The sequence below is a fragment of the Schistocerca gregaria genome, chromosome 2, assembly GCF_023897955.1.
Source record: "Schistocerca gregaria isolate iqSchGreg1 chromosome 2, iqSchGreg1.2, whole genome shotgun sequence".
In the NCBI taxonomy this organism is placed as follows: domain Eukaryota; kingdom Metazoa; phylum Arthropoda; class Insecta; order Orthoptera; family Acrididae; genus Schistocerca; species Schistocerca gregaria.
The window spans coordinates 90074442-90095756 of record NC_064921.1 but is presented as its reverse complement, the minus strand read 5'-3'; the positions used below and the strand labels follow the sequence as shown (position 1 = coordinate 90095756).

At 44.8% G+C, this 21315-nt stretch overlaps 1 protein-coding gene across 1 annotated transcript in view; it reads right to left on the bottom strand.

Moving 5' to 3' along the window:
• Positions 1–21315, bottom strand: part of LOC126336393 (uncharacterized) — a 262692-nt gene that overhangs the window by 57141 nt on the left and 184236 nt on the right. The window contains exons 5-6 of the mRNA XM_050000069.1: positions 19914–20054; positions 7983–8086 (exon numbers count right to left, since the gene is read on the bottom strand). Of these exons, the coding sequence (XP_049856026.1) occupies positions 7983–8086; positions 19914–20054 (245 nt within the window). The remainder of the gene's footprint in view (positions 1–7982; positions 8087–19913; positions 20055–21315) is intronic.

Sequence of the window (21315 nt, the reverse complement as noted above, 5' to 3'; positions counted from 1 at the left end):
TCTGAGCATCCTTCCGTAACAACTGAAGGGGTTCGATTCTCTTTTTTTCGGTTTCCTGCCGTCCATGTTTCACTTCTGTGCCATGCTCTACTCCAGACATACATTCTCAGATATTTCTTCCTACTTTTGGGGAGTAGTGCTCTCCTTGACTGTGATAGTATGCTTCTTCTGTGCTTCTTGCTTCATTCGTTACGCAGGGTAGCAAAATTTCTTAATTTTTTCTATTATACAATTATGGTGCTACGTGTGATGCTGTTATTTCTGGTAGTCCTCATATCCTTATTTTCTTTCTTTGGTTTATTGTCGGTCTGTGTTCCGTGTACTCACTAGACTGTTCGTCCCATTCAACAGGTCCTACAATTCTTCCCTGCTACGAGGGTAATCCCAAAAGTAAGGTCTCCTATTTTTTATAAGTACATCAACCTGTTTATTTCTGCAAAGGTTTACATCAGTTAGCAGCTTTACAATTTAGCTATTTTTTGACATAATCACCATTTCTGACGATGCATCGATGCATTTTCGTAGACGCTGTGGCAGGTTTCGTATGCCCATGTCATACCAGCTCTCCGCCATGCTGTTTGGGAAGTTATGAACATCTTCTTTCACGTCGCCGGAGCTGCATCGCTTTCCGGCCAAATGTTCTTTTAACGTAGGGAACAGGTAATAGTCACTGGGCGCCAAATCAGGGCTATAGGGTGGGTAGGTGATTATGTTCCACTGAAACTGTTGCAGGAGAGCAACGGTTTGCCGAGCGATGTGTGGGCAAGCGTTGTCAAGTAGAATGTGTATGCCCTTGCTCAACATTCCTCTTCTCCGGTTCTGAATTGCCCGTTTGAGTCTCACAGTACCTGTCAGCGTTAATTGTAGTCTCAACGATTCAGCTCCGACGACGACGTGAAAGAAGAGGTTCATAACTTTCTGAACAGCATCGCGGAGAGCTGGTATGACATGGGCATACAAAAACTGCCACAGCGTCTACAAAAATGCATCTACAGAAATGGTGATTATCTCGAAAAATAGCTAAATGTTCAAGCTGTAAAATGATGTAAACCACTGTAGAAATAAACAGGTCTATGTACTTATAAAAAATAGGATACCTTACTTTTGGAATTACCCTCGTATTACAAAGCATAGAAGTGTCATCAGCGAATCTTATTACTGAAGTACTTTCACCTTAAATTTTAATCCCACCTCTGAACTTTTCTACCAATGGTTCTTCGATATACACGCTGAACAGTAAAAGAGAAAGACTGCGTCCCTGTCTTACGCACTTCTTAATCCGAGCAGTTCTCTCTCTGGCTTCCAGACTTATCGTCCCCTTTTAAATCTCGTACATAATGTTTATTGACCATCTCCCCCTGTACCTTTTACCTATGTTACTGAAAATTACAAACATACTCATACGTCTGCGAAGCGACATATTGCCTTCCAGGTGACATCGCGACTCATAACACTTTATCAGTGAGTGCGCGTGAGATGTTACAGATCTTGAACAGTTGCATCATCTACAGTTAAAAAAAAAAAAAAAAACCGAGATGCTATATACAGCGAGCTGTGTTCTTCCGCTACCAGTTTACGTACATTTGTTTTTGTGGTTTCTTTGTCACTGTGCATATAACAATTTTACGTCCTTCAGTTTAAATTGATGTATCACACATGAATGTGCTTGGTAAATTTAAAACAAAGCTTCCATACACCAGGGGACACAATTTTCCTTTCACATACGATATAAACTACCGGAAAAAATTGGTACACCTGTCCAACTAACTCAAGATTTATTTTTGCAACTGTGTATCAGCGTACATGAAATGATTACATTTACAAATCAACAGTACAAGCGGTTCTGACATACCAGGTATCGACCCATTCTGATATACCGGTTTCAGTACGTGGTGTAGGATCCACGGGGAGCAATGCAGGCGCTGACTCTGGCATCGTGCAGATGGCGAATACTGACCTGGGATACGTTATGCCACGCCTGCTCGACCTGTTCACGCAGTATTGTGAAGAACTGTTGGTTGACGAGTCACGTAAGTCACTTCTCGTCCCAATGTGCCCCACACATGCTAGATCTGAGACAAGTCCGGAGATCATGCTGGGAAAGAAAGTTGACGCGCGTCCTGAAAAGTACGTTGAGTTACACGGGCAGTGTGTGGGCGGGCATTATCCTGTTGACACGACATATCACATTCCTGATGCAAGAACGACAAAAGAGCGCGCCTACCAACATTCTGCACGTACCGAGTACTGGTTAGCGTCACCCGAGGTGAACGAGAGTTGTAGCTTATCATACTCCAGACAGTAAGGCCGGTGTGTCTCGAACGAATGCGTTCTACGAGACAGCGCTCATTGGGCCTACGTCGTACAAGCAAACGGCCATCACTTACGTTCAGGCAGAATCTCATTCACCGGTGAAGACGACGGTGCGCCATTTCATCCCCCAGGTCATCCTCCGACGGCACCAGCCGAGTCGTGCACGTTGACTCAGGCGTAAGACGAAGACGGGCTACATGTGAGGGTGCCTGTAGTGTCATTGCTAACAACCGGTTTGCAACATATCGTATTGACGCTTGTGGGCTCACAAGCCTTCTTATCTGTGCTGTTGTACAGGGTGTTTCGAAAATGACCAGTATATTTGAAACGACAATACAAACTAAACGAGCAGCAATAGAAATACACCGTTTGTTGCAATATGCTTTGGACAACAGTACATTTTCAGGCAGACAAACTTTCGAAATTACAGTAGTTACAATTGTCAACAACAGATGGCGCTGCGGTCTGGGAAACTCTATAATACGATATTTTCCACATATCCACCATGCGTAGCAATAATATGGCGTAGTCTCTGAATGAACTTACCCGAAACCTTTGACAATGTGTCTGGCGGAATGGCTTCACATGCAGATGAGATGTACTGCTTCAGCTGTTCAATTGTTTCTGGATTCTGGCGGTACACCTGGTCTTTCAAGTGTCCCCACAGAAAGAAGTCACAGGGGTTCATGTCTGGCGAATAGGGAGGCCAATCCACGCCGCCTCCTGTATGTTTCGGATAGCCCAAAGCAATCACACGATCATCGAAATATTCATTCAGGAAATTAAAGACGTCGGCCGTACGATGTGGCCGGGCACCATCTTGCATAAACCACGAGGTGTTCGCAGTGTCGTCTAAGGCAGTTTGTACCGCCACAAATTCACGAAGAATCTCCAGATAGCGTGATGCAGTAATCGTGTCGGATCTGAAAAATGGGCCAATGATTCCTTTGGAAGAAATGGCGGCCCAGACCAGTACTTTTTGAGGATGCACGGACGATGGGACTGCAACATGGGGCTTTTCGGTTCCCCATATGCGCCAGTTCTGTTTATTGACGAAGCCGTCCAGGTAAAAATAAGCTTCGTCAGTAAACTAGATGCTGCCCACATGCATATCGCCGTCATCAATCGTGTGCACTATATCGTTAGCGAATGTCTCTCGTGCAGCAATGGTAGCGGCGCTGAGGGGTTGCCGCGTTTGAATTTTATATGGATAGAGGTGTAAACTCTGGCGCATGAGACGATACGTGGACGTTGGCGTCATTTGGACCGCAGCTGCAACACGGCGAGCGGAAACCCGAGGCCGCTGTTGGATCACCTGCTGCACTAGCTGCGCGTTGGTACCTCTGTGGTTGCCGTACGTGGTCGCCCTACTTTTCCAGCTCGTTCATCCGTCACGTTACCAGTCCGTTGAAATTTTTCAAACAGATCCTTTATTGTATGGCTTTTCGGTCCTTTAGTTACATTAAACGTCCGTTGAAAACTTCGTCTTGTTGCAACTACACTGTGTCCTAGGCGGTGGAATTCCAACACCAGAAAAATCCTCTGTTCTAAGGAATAAACCATGTTGTCCACAGCACACTTGCACGTTGTGAACAGCACACGCTTACAGCATAAAGACGACGTACAGAATGGCGCACCCACAGACTGCGTTGTCTTCTGTATCTTTCACATCACTTGCAGCGCCATCTGTTGTTAAATATTGTAACTACTGTAATTTCGAAAGTTTGTCCACCTGAAAATGTACTGTTGTCCCAAGCATATTGCAACAAACGGTGTATTTCTATCGCTGCTCGTTTAGTTTTTATTGCCGTTTCTAATATACCGGTCATTTTTGAAACACCGTGTTGCTCTACGATCTGCCACTGCTGCCCTTACAATACGGCGATCCAGGCGGACGACTGTGGTGCATGGACGTTTAGAACCTCATCTACGGATGTGAAAATGTTCACGTGACCACTGATACCAGTATCAGTACACAACTGATGCTGCTCGTCCAACTTGCATGGCAATTCTCGAAAAGGACCATTCTGCCATTCGGAAGGCCACAATTTGACCCCTTTTGTAAGGTAGCAGCATTTTGCACCTTACTGTAATATAATAATTGTTTTCAAAAACGAGTTAGATATCGGTTATTGTGTTATTTATCAGGCAATCAGCCTACTGAAATTGATATAGGGAGTATCAGACGGCATTAGACGCGTATTAACTTTAAGAAATTCGCATGTTGCATGAAGTCGGGGTTCGGGTGATATTTTCACGGAGTTAGGCTGGAGCGGACGATGGGCACTGCTTAGAGGCAGGGCAGAGGGGCCGGAGCAGGTAGGCACCCATTGCGCGGACAGCAGGCCTTCGAGGGACGGCGCCTCGTTGGCGCTGGGCGTTACGCCGACGCCACTATGTCGAGATGAGCTGGCGCCTAAGGGAGCCTTCCCACAAATCTTAACGTTTCCTGGGGCTTTCTAAGAAACGCGGTTAAACTAGTGCAATTACCTTTTCCCGCGCGAGGGTGAACAGAGAGACACGATTGGTGGCTTCAATTTTGAACGGAGTTTCCGTTTGTTCCAGAATATTCTAGACGTAGTAAGGCGCGGAATGTTTTGATTGGCTGGAAGAAGCCAGAAAATAATGGTGGGAGCGAACTGTGCTGGTCTAGAGCCACGGGATTGGCCAGCTCGAAAAATAGCGTGGGGGTGCTGATTTTTGCAGAAGGAAGCTTTTGGAGCTCTTATCAAGGGAGAAGCGTCTTAGTTCCTGAAGCGAGCGGACGTCGTGCTTTCGGCTCTGCTGTAGGAGAGTAAAGTCTTTTCAGTGTGCTGTGCAGAACTTTGAATAAGTCTGCCGGCTGCAACTGAAACTAGTATTCAGTTAGGGGTACTGCCATGTTTTACTGTTAGAGACAGGCTGATTCCGCCAATTACGGTTGGGAATACTGTCTCACAGAAAGCAGACAGGAGCAGAGCAATTTCTTGAGTCACACTTTATTAAAGACGTTACTGGATCCGCCTTTGGGCTGGTGACTCCCGTCTTAACGAGTGCGAGACGATTGGAAAGAAAGCAGAATTAGCTTTTGAATAGGAGTTTACGAACAGGAAGCCTGTTCGCGAAAATAAATTCATTTTCGTTACAATTGAGGCTCCTCGACGACGCAGACGCCATGGGCAGCCTGCTGACCTGTCCACGACGCTGCATTTGGTAACGTGATGCTCAGCTTCGGCATTTAATCAGATATTACGCACGTCTATGATTACCAGAGCTCAGTTTTCCAGCCACGCTATTATTGAGAATTTGATAATTGAAGTAGGTTTGTCTGACGTACACTCCTGGAAATGGAAAAAAGAACACATTGACACCGGTGTGTCAGACCCACCATACTTGCTCCGGATACACGCACGGCACAGTGGACACACCAGGAACCGCAGTGTTGGCCGTCGAATGGTGCTAGCTGCGCAGCATTTGTGCACCGCCGCCGTCAGTGTCAGCCAGTTTGCCGTGGCATACGGAGCTCCATCGCAGTCTTTAACACTGGTAGCATGCCGCGACAGCGTGGACGTGAACCGTATGTGTAGTTGACGGACTTTGAGCGAGGGCGTATAGTGGGCATGCGGGAGGCCGGGTGGACGTACCGCCGAATTGCTCAACACGTGGGGCGTGAGGTCTCCACAGTACATCGATGTTGTCGCCAGTGGTCGGCGGAAGGTGCACGTGCCCGTCGACCTGGGACCGGACCGCAGCGACGCACGGATGCACGCCAAGACCGTAGGATCCTACGCAGTGCCGTAGGGGACCGCACCGCCACTTCCCAGCAAATTAGGGACACTGTTGCTCCTGGGGTATCGGCGAGGACCATTCGCAACCGTCTCCATGAAGCTGGGCTACGGTCCCGCACACCGTTAGTCCGTCTTCCGCTCACGCCCCAACATCGTGCAGCCCGCCTCCAGTGGTGTTGCGACAGGCGTGAATGGAGGGACGAATAGAGACGTGTCGTCTTCAGCGATGAGAGTCGCTTCTGCCTTGGTGCCAATGATGGTCGTATGCGTGTTTGGCGCCGTGCAGGTGAGCGCCACAATCAGGACTGCATACGACCGAGGCACACAGGGCCAACACCCGGCATCATGGTGTGGGGAGCGATCTCCTACACTGGCCGTACACCTCTGGTGATCGTCGAGGGGACACTGAATAGTGCACGGTACATCCAAACCGTCATCGAACCCATCGTTCTACCATTCCTAGACCGGCAAGGGAACTTGCTGTTCCAACAGGATAATGCACGTCCGCATGTATCCCGTGCCACTCAACGTGCTCTAGAAGGTGTAAGTCAACTACCCTGGCCATCAAGATCTCCGGATCTGTCCCCCATTGAGCATGTTTGGGACTGGACGAAGCGTCGTCTCACGCAGTCTGCACGTCCAGCACGAACGCTGGTCCAACTGAGGCGCCAGGTGGAAATGGCATGGCAAGCCGTTCCACAGGACTACATCCAGCATCTCTACGATCGTCTCCATGGGAGAATAGCAGCCTGCATTGCTGCGAAAGGTGGATATACACTGTACTAGTGCCGACATTGTGCATGCTCTGTTGCCTGTGTCTATGTGCCTGTGGTTCTGTCAGTGTGATCATGTGTTGTATCTGACCCCAGGAATGTGTCAATGAAGTTTCCCCATCCTGGTACAATGAATTCACGGTGTTCTTATTTCAATTTCCAGGAGTGTATTTTATGCCGTCTGACAAGGGGAGAGAGTAGAAAATAGCAAGTACAGATGCGTTATCCGAACATAAGAGTTAGTTTTGGAATTTAAGGGCCATTGCCATTACTAGCTTGGTTTTGTCAGTTATAAATGTATGTCATTGTTCAGTATGATGTTAGGAAGATTATGGTTTAATAAATGTGTTCAATGCTACCCTTATTTGTTTAGTAGTGATCAGTTCACTAAACACTATTTAGTTATTAAATATTAATCAAAATTAGTAAAGGAGCAGTTTTAATTAACAGGTTGGTCTCAAAACAGGTCTTCAGCCAGAGCGAACGACCCTATCCAGTAGGGAAAGTGAACAAGTTCTTGTTAAAAAAAACCGCCAAGGACCACACATCATCATTTGTTGGAATAAACCCCTTCCACTTTTAAACTCGCTCTGTTGGCTGTAGGAAGCTCGAATGCATCTCGGTGGCATGGCTTCCTGCTTGCTTCACATGTTTGTATCACACTAAGCCACCAGGCTGTGAGCATTCCCTATTAAAGGGTGGACACAGGTGGCGCCCTGGTAGCTATGCCACTTTGATGTCTGTTAGCTGTTGACGTTGAAACCATTACCAGTACACGTACCAACCCCCAGGTGGCATACGCCGTCATCGAATCCAAATCGACGTCGTCTTTGTAGGTGTACTAGTTTTTTTTCCCCGCAGCGTATGTTGCGATAACATGAACAAACAAAAGGTTAAGTTTCACATTCTGTAATGTGGGTCCCGGTCACACTCTATTGTGTAGCGGACAAGAGTTGCAGAGTAAGACAACTAAACGGTTCGACTTACAGTAAATGTATATAAGAAGCACTTAGTGATAATATGGTTCACTGCCATTATAACAGTATCGTGTAACCAATAGCGCCGTACATTTAGTGAGTGTGACAGTTAGCAATACAAACAGTAACAGTTATTGCAAAATTGTACTAACCGTTGTTGGAATCATCCTCCTCCATTTCTTCATTTTCATTGCCTACTGCTTGTGGATATTCTTCGCCCTCGATACTGCCATAGCGCGACCACTTAGATGGTACCCTGTAACATATGGCATTGATAAGTGAGTACACAAGGATTTAGTAAATTCTTTTTTCATATGCTTGAAGGGAAAAAATATACACATCCTTTTAAAATATCAGTTCACTATGTCAGCTAAGTTATTGTTAAGTCTTTATTTCGTAAGGGAAAGTACAATTTAAGAAAACTTCTTGTTACGCAATTCGTATTTCCTTCATGTAAAAATAACTGTTATTAAATCCAAAGGTTTGAATTCAATTTGTTACTTCAAGTCCCCCAGGTCATCTTCACATGCATCAGGCAACAGATTAAGAAATACATGCGGTACAGTTAAACTCTGTGTTTGTTTCCATACCGCCATACTGTGCTGCTTTTCTCCGTTGCATTAGGTTAAAGGAATTGTTTTACTTGTTTTCAAGACAGAAATTTGTCCTACTTTAATTAAACAAACATTGGCCATTGCAGCTATGGGATACGACATCACCAGTGTACGTGTCGCATTATTGTCACATTTCTACCTATTTTCAGCCACAAACAAAGATTAAGATCACTAATTATGATTTGATCACTCCGTGCTAGCAAACTTAAAATCACAGCTGGCGCCTTATATTTTGTCCTTCGGCAGCCAAGAAAAGAATAACAGGATGTTGACCCTGTTTGGACGCATTTGGTGACAACGACACCTTAATCCACGTTTCCATATTAACCGCACGCGCGTTGGAAACACAAGAATTCCACACTTCCCTGCATGTCGGTGCTTGCACTGAGGTGATAAAAATCAAGGGATACCTCTTAACATCGTCTCAAACCTCTTTTTGCCCGGCGTAATGTAGCAGCTCGGTGTGGCAAGGACTCAACAAGTCGTTGGAAGAGCCCTGCAGAAATACTGAACAATGTTGCCTCTGCAGACGTCCACAATTGTGAAAGTGTTATGGATGCAGGATTTTGTGCATGAGCTGTCCTCTCCGTAATGTGCCATAAATGTTCGATGAGATTCACATAGTGTGATCTGGGTCACCACATCATCAGCTCGAAGTGTCCAGAATGTTCTTCAAACCAATAGCGAACAATTGTGGCACGATCGCATGGCGCAATGTAATCCATAAAAATTACATCGTTGTCGTTGTTTGGGAACATGGGGTCCATGAATGGTTGAAAATGGTGTCCAAGTAGCCGAATATAACTATTTAGAGTCAACGTTCGGTTCATTTGGATCAGAGGACACATTTGATGCCATGTAAACACATCCCACAACATTATAAAGACACCGCCCTCTTGCACAGTGTCTTGTTGACAACTTGGGCCGTGGAGTCTGCGCCACACTCGAACCCCACCATCGACTCTTAGCAAGTAAAACCGGAGCTCATACGAGTAGGCCCCGGTTTTCCAGCAGTCTAACGTCTAACCGATATGGTCACGAATCCAGGAGAGGCGCTGCAGGCGATGTCGTGCTGTTAGTACAGGTACTCGTATGAATCTTCCGTTGCCGTATCCATTAATGCCAGACTTCGCCACGCTGTCCTAACTAAAACGTTCGCTGTACATCCCACATTGATTTCTGAGATGGTTCCACGCAATGATGCTTGTCTGTTAACTCTGACCGCAAGGCAAATACCACTGCTTTCGGTCGCTAAGTGGAGGTCGTGGGTCACTGCGTTTTCCGCGGTGGGAGGTGATGCCTGAAATTTGGTATTCTCGGCATATTCTTGACACTGTGGATCTCGGAATATTGAATTCCCTAACGATTTCCGGAATGGAATGTCCCGTGTGTCTAGCTCCACGTACCACTCCACGTTGAAAGTCTGCCAATTCCTATTGTAAGGTGTGAGGCAAATCCAACGCCTTCCATGAAAACCCTGGCATGACAAGCAAATCCGGCAGTATGTCACATAGATCCGAATAAGTCCTCACACCTAACCAAAGTAATACGATCAATGAGTGAGCAAATGGAATACAACAGACTAACGCAAGAAAGCCTAAATGCATGTCATACCTTCCCACCGTGAAACAGACTCAGTTCCGAGGGAAGAAACGAGAACAGAAGCCGAGAGCAGAACCGTGTTAAGCTAGAAGGCCCTACGATAAGGGACGGACACCCACGTTTCCAGCCAACCACCAGGACCACCCCCCATGCCCATGTTAAAGTCTCATCTGTTACATCCTCTTTTTACGTAATACTAGTGTCGACCGTCAATTGAAGCTCATGGTATTCACATTTGCTACGTAAGTTAAAATATGAAACGCGATGATTTTTCTGCTATATAATTATTGAGAAGCCACAACAGCCACTGTAATTTACGACAGGTTAGATAAGTAATTAAAGATAATTGAGGGTCACTGTAGACCATTTTGATAGTTTTCTGTCTTGTGAAACTTAATTTAAACCTAGATTATAGATGTGATATGGCATAGATCATCCTTCGATCCATTGTAGAACTTGGAAATCCACTCAGGGAATATTCGTTCACATTTTTGTTGGACGCAGTTGGTTTTTATCATCCTGTATTAAAATATTTCCTTTTATCAATAGTGCAATTTATAAACAATGTTTTGTGAGTAGAATAAAATTTCCAATGGTAAACTCAACTGCTTTTTCGACGTTATTTTACCAGCTAACTAAAAATAGGAAAGCCTTGAACCCCATCCACTAAATTTAGTTAGTATTAAGATTCTTTTACAGGGAGTGCAGTGGAGCTGACGCTGAAATCATTAAGTATTTGGTTATATCATCACTAGTCTCACTGAACTCTTCTGAGCTCTACAGGTCATGTGTGGTCTGGCATCTCCTTACCAACAACAGGTCCCAGGTTCAAACTAGTCAATTCCCTAAAAAACACGCTCAGAGCGTCGTTGCGCGAAAGTGGTGGGGAGACACGACTTAGAACAAACAGACACCACGCAGAATGTTAGACTGTCGTGGGGTCATTAGCACGTCGGAAACTTTTTCGTATGAATCACCTGACTGCAAATGACAGCGTATACGTGATATTACCTACATCTGTATATCTGCATGTCGCTATTCCACGACTGTTGTCACCTCAGTGTCAATTTTTAATGTTTTTGTATGTGATTGTATTCATGTAGTTAGGTATTCGGAAGCTGAAGGTATTCCATACGCTACAATCAGCACATGTTTCTCGCAATGCACACTGTCTGAACAAGAGTATACCGACATCTATCCATGGACATTACTCTCGTGTGTGTTCACCATTCGCCTTATGGCTGCCTGAACTCTACTGTGAGTAACTTAAATGAGGTGGTTGGGTATCTGTGGAGGAATGGTAGGCCATTCTTCCTCGATAACCAATGCCAGAGAAGGTAGTGATGTACACTGAATTCTAGAGCGAAGTGGACGTTCTAACTCAGCCCAAAAGTTTTCCATTGCGTTTAGGGCGGGACTTGGCCAGGCAGGTTCATTTATGGTACATTACTGGCCATTAAAATTGCTACGCCAAGAAGAAATGCAGAGGATAAAGGGGTATTCATTGGACAAATATATTATACTAGAACTGACATGTGATTACATTTTCACGTAATTTGGGTGCATAGATACTGAGAAATCAGTACCCAGAACAACCACCTCTGGCCGTAATAACGGCCTTGATACGCCTGGGCATTGACTCAAACAGGGCTTGGATGGAGTGTACAGGTACAGCTTCCCCTGCAGCTTCAACACGATACCACAGTTCATCACGCCGGGTGATACGCCAGTACGGTGATGACGAATAGACGCTTCCTATGTGCGTTCACCGCGATGTCGCCAAACACGGATGCGACCATCATGATGCTGTAAACAGAACCTGGATTCAACCGAAAAAATGACGTTTTGCCATTCGTGCACCCAGGTTCTCGTCGAGTACACCATCGCAGGCGCTCCTATCTGTGATACAGCGTCAAGGGCCACCGCAACCATGGTCTCCGAGTTGATAGTCCATGCTGCTGCAAACGCTGTCGAACTGTTCGTGCACATGGTTGTTGTCTTGCAAACGTCCCCATGTGTTGACTCAGGAATCGAGACATGGTTGCAAGACAGTTTACAGCCGTGCGGATAAGATGCCTGTCATCTCGACTGCTAGTGATGCGTGGCGGTTGGGATCCAGCACGGCGTCCCGTACTACCCTCCTGAACCCACCGATTCCATATTCTGCTAACAGTCATTCGAACTCGACCAATGCAAGCAGCAATGTCGCGATACGATAAACCGCAATCGCGATAGGCTAAAATCAGACCTTTATCAAAGTCTGAAACGGGATGGTACGCATTTCTCGTCCTTACAGGAGGCATCACAACGTTTCACCAGGCAGCGCCAGTCAACTGCTGTTTGTGTATGAGAAATCGGTTGGAGACTTTCCTCATGTCAGCACGTTGTAAGCGTCGCCACCGACGCCCACCTTGTGTGAATGCTCTGAAAATCTAATCATTTGCATATCACAGCATCTTCTTCCTGTCGGTTAAATTTCGCGTCTGTAGCACATCTTCGTGGTGTAGCAATTTTAATGGCCAGTAGTGTATGTTATTCCGACAGATTCTGCTTTGTCACAGGGTGAATTGTCATGCCGATACAAACAACTATCATATCTGCACTGCTCGTCTCCTGTACGCAGTACTCAATGCTCTAAAATGTGGCCATATCGAATTCCGTATTTTAGCGTTTACTACAGCGCAATGTGGGAACCACACCACGACAACGGAAAATACCCCCATGCCGCTACACCATCTCCTCCGTACTTCGCTGTTGGCACAGCAGATGGTGGGTAATGTTCGTGAGGCAGTCGGAAATCCAGACTCTTCTGTTGCATTGCCACATCACTCCAGTCACTTGTTTCCAGTCATGCAGTATCCAGTGACGTCACTCTTTAGACCGCCTCAAGCGTCGCCTAACATACCCTTGAGAAATATGTGGCTTATGAGCAGCTACTCGAACATTGTACCTTGTTATTTTTAACTCCCTCCGTACAGCCACTGTGCTAGCTGGCCCCCTGTTAGCGCTTTCGGACACCCGAGAGTCTCCTTCCGCTGATTAATGCGATTTTTTTTTTTACAGTCACAATGGTCGACGACCCCTGACCGTCAGTTTATGCGGTCTGCCTGGTCTTGCTTTAGCTCTGGCCGTTCCTTCGCTTTCCCACATCACAAACACGTCGAGAATAATCAGTTTGGGTGGAATTAGAAAGGCTGAAATGTCGCTGATGGATTTGTTACTGAGGTGACATTGAATGACTAGTTCTTGTCCGAAGTCACGGAGCTCCCACGACATATCGATTCCGCTGTGACTGCCTCTGTGCTGACACCAGAACACTCCCCGCCGCCTTGTATACTGGTGTGTCGTCCTCTCGTCACTTTCGCTGGTCAATTAGGCATTACAAATGGGTCCAGAAAGAGATTTTCAGTCTGCAGCGGAGTGTGCGCTGATATGAAACTTCCTGGCAGATTAAAACTGTATGCCGGACCGAGACTCGAACTCGGGACCTTCACCTTTCACGGGAAAGTGCTCTACTTACTGAGCTACCCAAGCACTACTCACGCCCCGTCCTCACAGCTGTACTTCTGCCAGTATCTCGTCTCCTACCTTCCAAACTTTACAGAAGCTCTCCTGCGTACCTTGCAGAACTAGCACTCCTGAAAGAAAGGATATTGCGGAGACATGGCTTAGCCACAGCCTGGGTTATGTTTCCAGAATGAGATTTTCACTCTGCAGCGGAGTGTGCGCAGGAGAGCTTCTGTAAAGTCTGGAAGGTAGGAGACGAGATACTGGCAGAAGTACAGCTGTAAGGACGGGTCGTGAGTCGTGTTCCGGTAGCTCAGATGGTAGAGCACTTGCCCGCGAAAGGCAAAGGTCCCCAGTTCGAGTCTCGGCCCGGCACACAGTTTTAACCTGCTAGGAAGTTTCATTACAAATGGGTGTCCAGATACTTCTGATTGCCACGTGTTAAACTAGGTATAAGCGTTGGAGTTTTTCACTCACATAGAACGTTTTCGTGTAGTAGTGTGCGGTCTGCCTGGTCTTGCTTTAGCTCTGGCCGTTCCTTCGCTTTCCCACTTCACAATCACGCCGAGAATAGTCAATTTGGGTGGAATTGGACAGGCTGAAATGTCGCTGATGGATTTGGTACTGAGGTGACATTGAATGACTAGTTCTTGTCCGAAGTCACGGAGCTCCCACGACATATCGATTCTGCTGTTACTGCCTCTGTGCTGACACCAGAACACTCCCCGCCGCCTTTTATACTGGTGTGTCGGCCTCTCGTCACTTGTACACTGTCAGAGAACATTTTCGTGTAGTACGAGCCGTATGAACAGTGCCGCAGGTTAGCTCGCCTGCAGTGTCCGAGAGTGGGGCAGGATCTCAGATCGCCGCTCTCTGCGAATATACTGTAGGCCTCTCGTGTAGACGGCAACCTCCATCTCGAGAGCTGTTCGCCGTAGCTCTCTGACAAGAAAGCTATACCGGCATTGTCGGGAGAGCTTGGAGTGCTCTGAGAGTGCTGAGCGGTCATATTGCGTCCCACATTTATGCCGTATTTCAGAGTTTGTACACTACCACACTTTGATAATGTATTTTGCCGTGCTCATGTACGCATTAAATAAAAGTACCCACGAAACTGAGTGTTTTGATCCATCGTATGTGGCCACGGCACGTTTCTGAGCGAAGAAATAGCCCGTTTTACCGAGCAGCACAAGCTGTTAGCCTACTTCGAAAGTTCTAGACTTTAACAAAGCTGCGCGTCAAATAACATTTACAAACATCACATACATATTATATAGAATTAACAAACGAAAAAAAATGTACCTGATGAGAGTGGATCACAAGTTAATCGAAAATATGAAGAACTGCCAGGTTATCCACGGCGCCACATCGACACTGTAGCAGCAGCTTCTACTCGTATAAAGGTGTAGCGGCTTTGTCGGAATTGATACGCGTGTAGGGTTATCATATGTTTTCTGCTATTGTAAATAATTCACTTTTATATCACTGGAACAAAGACGAATGAGCTCACAAGTGAGTAGTGAATAATATTCTTGACCCTTGTATGGCGTTCCTGGACTCCAACCGCATGCCGATATTGTCGACGCCGTAGAGCTGCTACGGCTGCCACAGCTCTCGCAGTGGAGTTGGGACATGATGCGCGATGACGTAGGTCCCCGTTGGTGAACGGGAGACAGAAATGCGAACTCGTACAGGGTGTTTCAAAAATGACCGGTATATTTGAAATGGCAATAAAAACTAAACGGGCAGCGAGAAATACACCGTTTGTTGCAATATGCTTGGGACAACAGTACATTTTCAGGCGGACAAACTTTAGAAATTACAGTAGTTACAATTGTCAACAATAGATGGCGCTGCAAGTGATGTGAAAGATATAGAAGCCAACGCAGTCTGTGGGTGCGCCATTCTGTACGTCGTCTTTCTGCTGTAAGCGTGTGCTGTTCACAACGTGCAAGTGTGCTGTGGACAACATGGTTTATTCCTTAGAACAGAGGATTTTTCTGGTGTTGGAATTCCACCGCCTAGAACACAGTGTTGTTGCAACAAGACGAAGTTTTCAACGGAGGTTTAATGTAACCAAAGGACCGAAAAGCCATACAATAAAGGATCTGTTTGAAAAATTTCAACGGACTGGTAACGTGACGGATGAACGAGCTGGAAAAGTAGGGCGACCACGTACGGCAACCACAGAGGTACCAACGCGCAGCTAGTGCAGCAGGTGATCCAACAGCGGCCTCGGGTTTCCGCTCGCCGTGTTGCAGCTGCGGTCCAAATGACGCCAACGTCCACGTATCGTCTCATGCGCCAGAGTTTACACCTCTATCTATACAAAATTCAAACGCGGCAACCCCTCAGCGCCGCTACCATTGCTGCACGAGAGACATTCGCTAACGATATAGTGCACAGGATTGATGACGGCGATATGCATGTGGGCAGCATTTGGTTTACTGACGAAGGATATTTTTACCTGGACGGCTTCGTCAATGAACAGAACTGGCGCATTTGGGGAACCGAAAAGCCCCATGTTGCAGTCCCATAGTCCCTGCATCCTCAAAAAGTACTGGTCTAGGCCGCCATTTCTTCCAAAGGAATCATTGGCCCATTTTTCAGATCCGAAACGATTACTGCATCACGCTATCTGGACATTCTTCGTGAATTTGTGACGGTACAAACTGCCTTAGACGACACTGCGAACACCTCGTGGTTTATGCAAGATGGTGCCCGGCCACATCGCACGGCTGACGTCTTTAATTTCCTGAATGAATATTTCGATGATCGTGTGATTGCTTTGGGCTATCCGAAACATACAGGAGGCGGCGTGGATTGGCCTCCCTATTCGCCAGACATGAACCCCTGTGACTTCTTTCTGTGGGGACACTTGAAAGACCATGTGTACCGCCAGAATCCAGAAACAATTGAACAGCTGAAGCAGTACATCTCATCTGCATGTGAAGCCATTCCGCCAGACACGTTGTCAAAGGTTTCGGGTATTTTCATTCAGAGACTACGCCATATTATTGCTACGCATGGTGGATATGTGGAAAATATCGTACTATAGAGTTTCCCAGACCGCAGCGCCATCTGTTGTTGACAATTGTAACTACTGTAATTTCGAAAGTTTGTCTGCCTGATAATGTACTGTTGTCCCAAGCATATTGCAACAAACGGTGTATTTCTATTGCTGCTCGTTTAGTTTTTATTGCCGTTTCAAATATACCGGTCATTTTTGAAACACCCTGTACGATGGATGCTGCTTCTGATTTATGATTCATTGTTCGGATATGCAGTAGTTGTTAAATATTATCTCATCCGCATCGTACACACCACCAATTGCGAGGAAACATTGTAATTATCAGTCTTCTCGTACGTTGTTGGCTCGTTGCTATGTAGTTGTTGAACCTGTTTGAATAGAGATCCACAGATACTCTTTGATCACGTCTGAGTGAACCTACGCCGTAATGTTAAAAAGAAAGTTCAAAAGTTCTCTTTTCAATTAATGAAGTAGTTATTTTGATATTCAGATTAAATTGTCCCTGCTGAACAGTCGTTGGTTAACTATCATTGATTAAATCACTTAATAATGTAGTCACGCTTGATATTTCACTTGGAACGTACAGTTTATTTTTCCTTGGCCACTAAATACTTTATAACTTTCGCACCACACGCACACGCAGTTGGTTGGTAAAGTCAGTTCCATTAAAATTAAGTTTCTTGTCAATTACAACTTGACTCTTCAGCGTAATTGTATTATCTTCGTGAAGTCGTGTGATTGTGTCCTACTCGAGACTAATTGAGTGTAGTCCTTTGATATACTATCCACTCTTCCTTTACTTCCAACTGTTTGAAAGTCAAGTCCAATATTCACTAGTTTCGTCAATAAAGTTCAATTAATCCGTTATGCACTGTTAAACGCGTCTATCAGTTCCTGTGTCTGCTTAGAAAATTGGTTTCCGAAGTTCGTGAATCACGTCACGCAAGAAACACTTCTGAACGCAAAACAATCTCGTCACGTTCCATACTCTCAGTAACTAAGACAAGAATTGTTCTCGCACTTCTTTACAGGACGAGAGCCAGCAAGCGACTTCTTCTGTGAAAGAGTATTGTAGGCGCATTGAATTTCTTCGTTGCGCTTACAACTCTCTTGCACATAAAAGTTATCTCTGACTAACATCTCCTTGGAGTTCGCTTTCAAGATATTAATTGCAATTATCACTTGGATATTTGTCCATTAATTAAATCTGAGGTTTCTTCCTCCTCTTCTCATAACAAAAGCTCTCAGTGATGTGTAATATTGTTGTTATCAAAACTTCTTGGTGTTAGCTTATCGGCAAAGATGTCGTATTTGCCAATATAATTCTTCCCTACTTCATATTATGATATTGTGTCTTAATTGGCTTTAAGGGGGTCGTTGAGGTATTATACGCTGTGTTTGGTTTTATCTGTGGTTGATTTGCGAGTCAGTTGTGTAGCGCTGGGGAATTATTATTTCAGGCATAGTAGCGATCAGAGAGGTTTACAGAGGATGAGATTTGTCGTTTGTGAATCTGGGAGAAACTATCTGAAGTACTTCATTGTGGACACGAAAACTCATTTATAATACTTTCTCGTTTTTTACATTAATGGAGAAGATTTTGGAAGAATTTTAAAGGTAACGAACTCTTCCGCAAGAATTAAAAAGTTAATTGAAGGAAATCTTTGTCCCTCAGATAACTAATAACTTTTATGATTAGTCACCTTACTTTCCATTAGGAACGTGGGTGCACTCAGCGGCTGTGATATGATTTATAAATTATAGAGCGCAGCAATCTGTCGTCCTTTTTTGCTGGTTTTTTCGGCAAATGCAGATTTCGTTTAGTCCCTAGCTATTATCAGTGCACTATTTTCTAGTCTCAATGCATGTCAGTTCCCTGTTGTCCGGGCGTCAGTCACACTTCTTTGACTAGCCGAAATCTGAAGTTTCCAAATAAAATCTGCAAAAAAAAAAAAAATAAAAAATAAAAAATAAAAAAAAAGAAAAGAAAAAGGACGACTGATTGCTGCGCTCTATAATTTTTAAATTTTATGAGTAGTGTTACTGCGATTTCTTTGTTTTCATTACTTGACAAATTACGCAATTACTTGAGATATCAACTTTTGTAATGAGAGAATTTCCCAATCGTCTTCTTAGGTAGTGCAGTCCTTTTCGTCAATAATCAGAGTTTGATTTCTGACGAACGATTTTCTTTATGTAAAACCCACCTCCATAATCAATAGTAAAGTTTTGAATATTTTGTCGTGTGCGCATTTCACCTTACGCCACATGAAGAAACAGATCGTTTCGCACGAGCAGCAAGAGAGAAATTAGTAGTGAGTAGTTTATTTCCCTTTAGCTGCTACAGCTGCTGATTTGTATTTGCTTTCGGGAACGAGACTACGCCAGACACAAAAAGCATCATCCTGAGGAAGAGGTAAGTCACTTTTATTTCAGGGCAGATCTCACCTTGCATTCTTGAGCAAACAGTGTGTGTAGTCCGCCGGCCGCGGTGGTCTCGCGGTTCTAGGCGCGCAGTCCGGAACCGTGCGACTGCTACCGTCGCAGGTTCGAATCCTGCCTCGGGCATGGATGTGTGTGATGTCCTTAGGTTAGTTAGGTTTAAGTAGTTCTAAGTTATAGGGGACTAATGACCACAGCAGTTGAGTCCCATAGTGCTCAGAGCCATTTGAACCATTTGTGTGTAGTCCGCATTGTCAAGAGTTGTGCTAGCAAGCATATTAATTTTTAGTGAACATTGTCGGTAATTTCAAACAGTTATTTTCTTTTTGAGTAGAGCAATAATTTATTTTTGTGGATAGTCCAAGTCAAACACTGCACTTCTTGTCACGCAACGTTCATAATGTACTTCAGTATTGAATTTTGGTTATGTAGTTTTGATAGAGCACACAATTGGATCCTTTTGGGACTGTAAGAGATTAGTTTTCTTTATACCAGATTTTGTATATAATTAAGTATAAAGCTTTATTTCACGGCACTGTTCACATGCGCAACACAGGGCCAACCAAGTGTCAGTTTGTTCAGTAGCTGAATACGATATATAGAGTACACGTTAGATGAGGAGAAAGTTTTCGAAATCAGTATGTTGAATGTTATCACACACAAAGAAATTTTTATAGAAAGGTCACATGCATTATGAGTGCATGTGAGCGATGTGAGCGATGTATTAGCAAAAAAGTAATGAAGAAAGCTGCCAGGAAATGAACCCTTAACCAAGCCACTGCTGCCTGCCGCTGCACTCAGTAGCTTCTGCCGTGAGCGACTCGCTTGCCTGCAGTATGTTTATTCCTACGGCAATTGAACAGCCGGCCAGCAGAGCGGGTACGGACCTGGGGGCGCCGTGCCTCTCGGCCTGCCACAGCTGCAACAGCGCCAGCACGTCTTCGGGGTCGACGGCCAGATCCCTCTTGAGGCGCGGGCCCACGCCGCTCAGCTCCAGCGCGTGCGGCACCATCGGTCGGAAGCTGCTGCTGCAACCGCAACGCGACACATCTCTACCACTCTACTGCCACGCAAACACGAGTAGTTATTTAACGTTGTCACCAAATATCTTCAAAAGATTTTTATTGATTTACTTCAAGTTTTTACATGAATTCTAATAAACGTTTGGAACGATATATACAGTGTGGTCAGAAAATGTCTGAAACGCTTCTAGGGATGTTCCATGGCAGGTTGTACTGTGATATGAATGTTACAAAAAAATTCAATACGTTGCGCCGTTTCCGAGTTATTTAGCATTGAAGTTAGCCAATCAGATCGTCGCTCGCGTAAATTCAAGTTTCAGGTAACGAGACAAAGCACTCGTTGGGCGACACCGTCCCTGCCAGGCCACTTGACTGTGAGCGCGCCCCGATTGGCTAACTTCAATGCTAAATAACTCGGAAACGGAGCAACGTATCGAATTTCTTTCTTAACATTTATGTCTCAGTACAACCTGCCCTGTAACATCCCTACAAGCATTTCACACACACACACACACACACATAATAAATAACGGCATACAGTTGAAAGTACACGATACTAGAAGCAAAAAAGTATCATTAAACATAGGGTCTAAAATGCATAGCTTAAGAGCTACGAGCAATTTTTCATTTTCGATACTGTGAAGCAAATCTTTTCTACTGCAAGCTCTTTGCTTTCCATATTTTGGTAATTGGTAATGAGGGCCAAAACAAGCAAAAATGTCCAGTAAACATGTGGTCTAAAATGCATTCCTTAAGAGTAATGAGCACGTGATCATCTTCGCTAATTGGAAACACAACGCATCTAATGAAAAATTGCTCATAACTTTTAAGGTGTGCCTTTTAGAGCAAATGTCTACTGGACATTTTTTCATATATATATATATATATATATATATAGGGTGTATCGTAATCAATGGTGTTAAAGCATACAGTTGAAAGTACACGATACTAGAAGCAAGAAAGTAAACACAGGGTCGAGAATGCATACCCTAAGAGATACGAGCAATTTTTCATCTTCGATACAGTGAAGCAAATCTCTTCTACTGCAAGTTCTTTGCTTTCCTCATTTTGAGAAGAAGTAGTATGTACAAAAATCAAGAAAAAATGTCCAGTAGACATTTCCTCTAAAAGGCACACCTTAAAAGTTATGCGCAATAAATCATTAGAAGCGTTGTGTTTCCAATTAGCGAAGATGATCACGTGCTCATAACTCTTAAGGAATGTATTTGATAGCTCATGTTTACTGGACATTAGTAATAAGAGAATT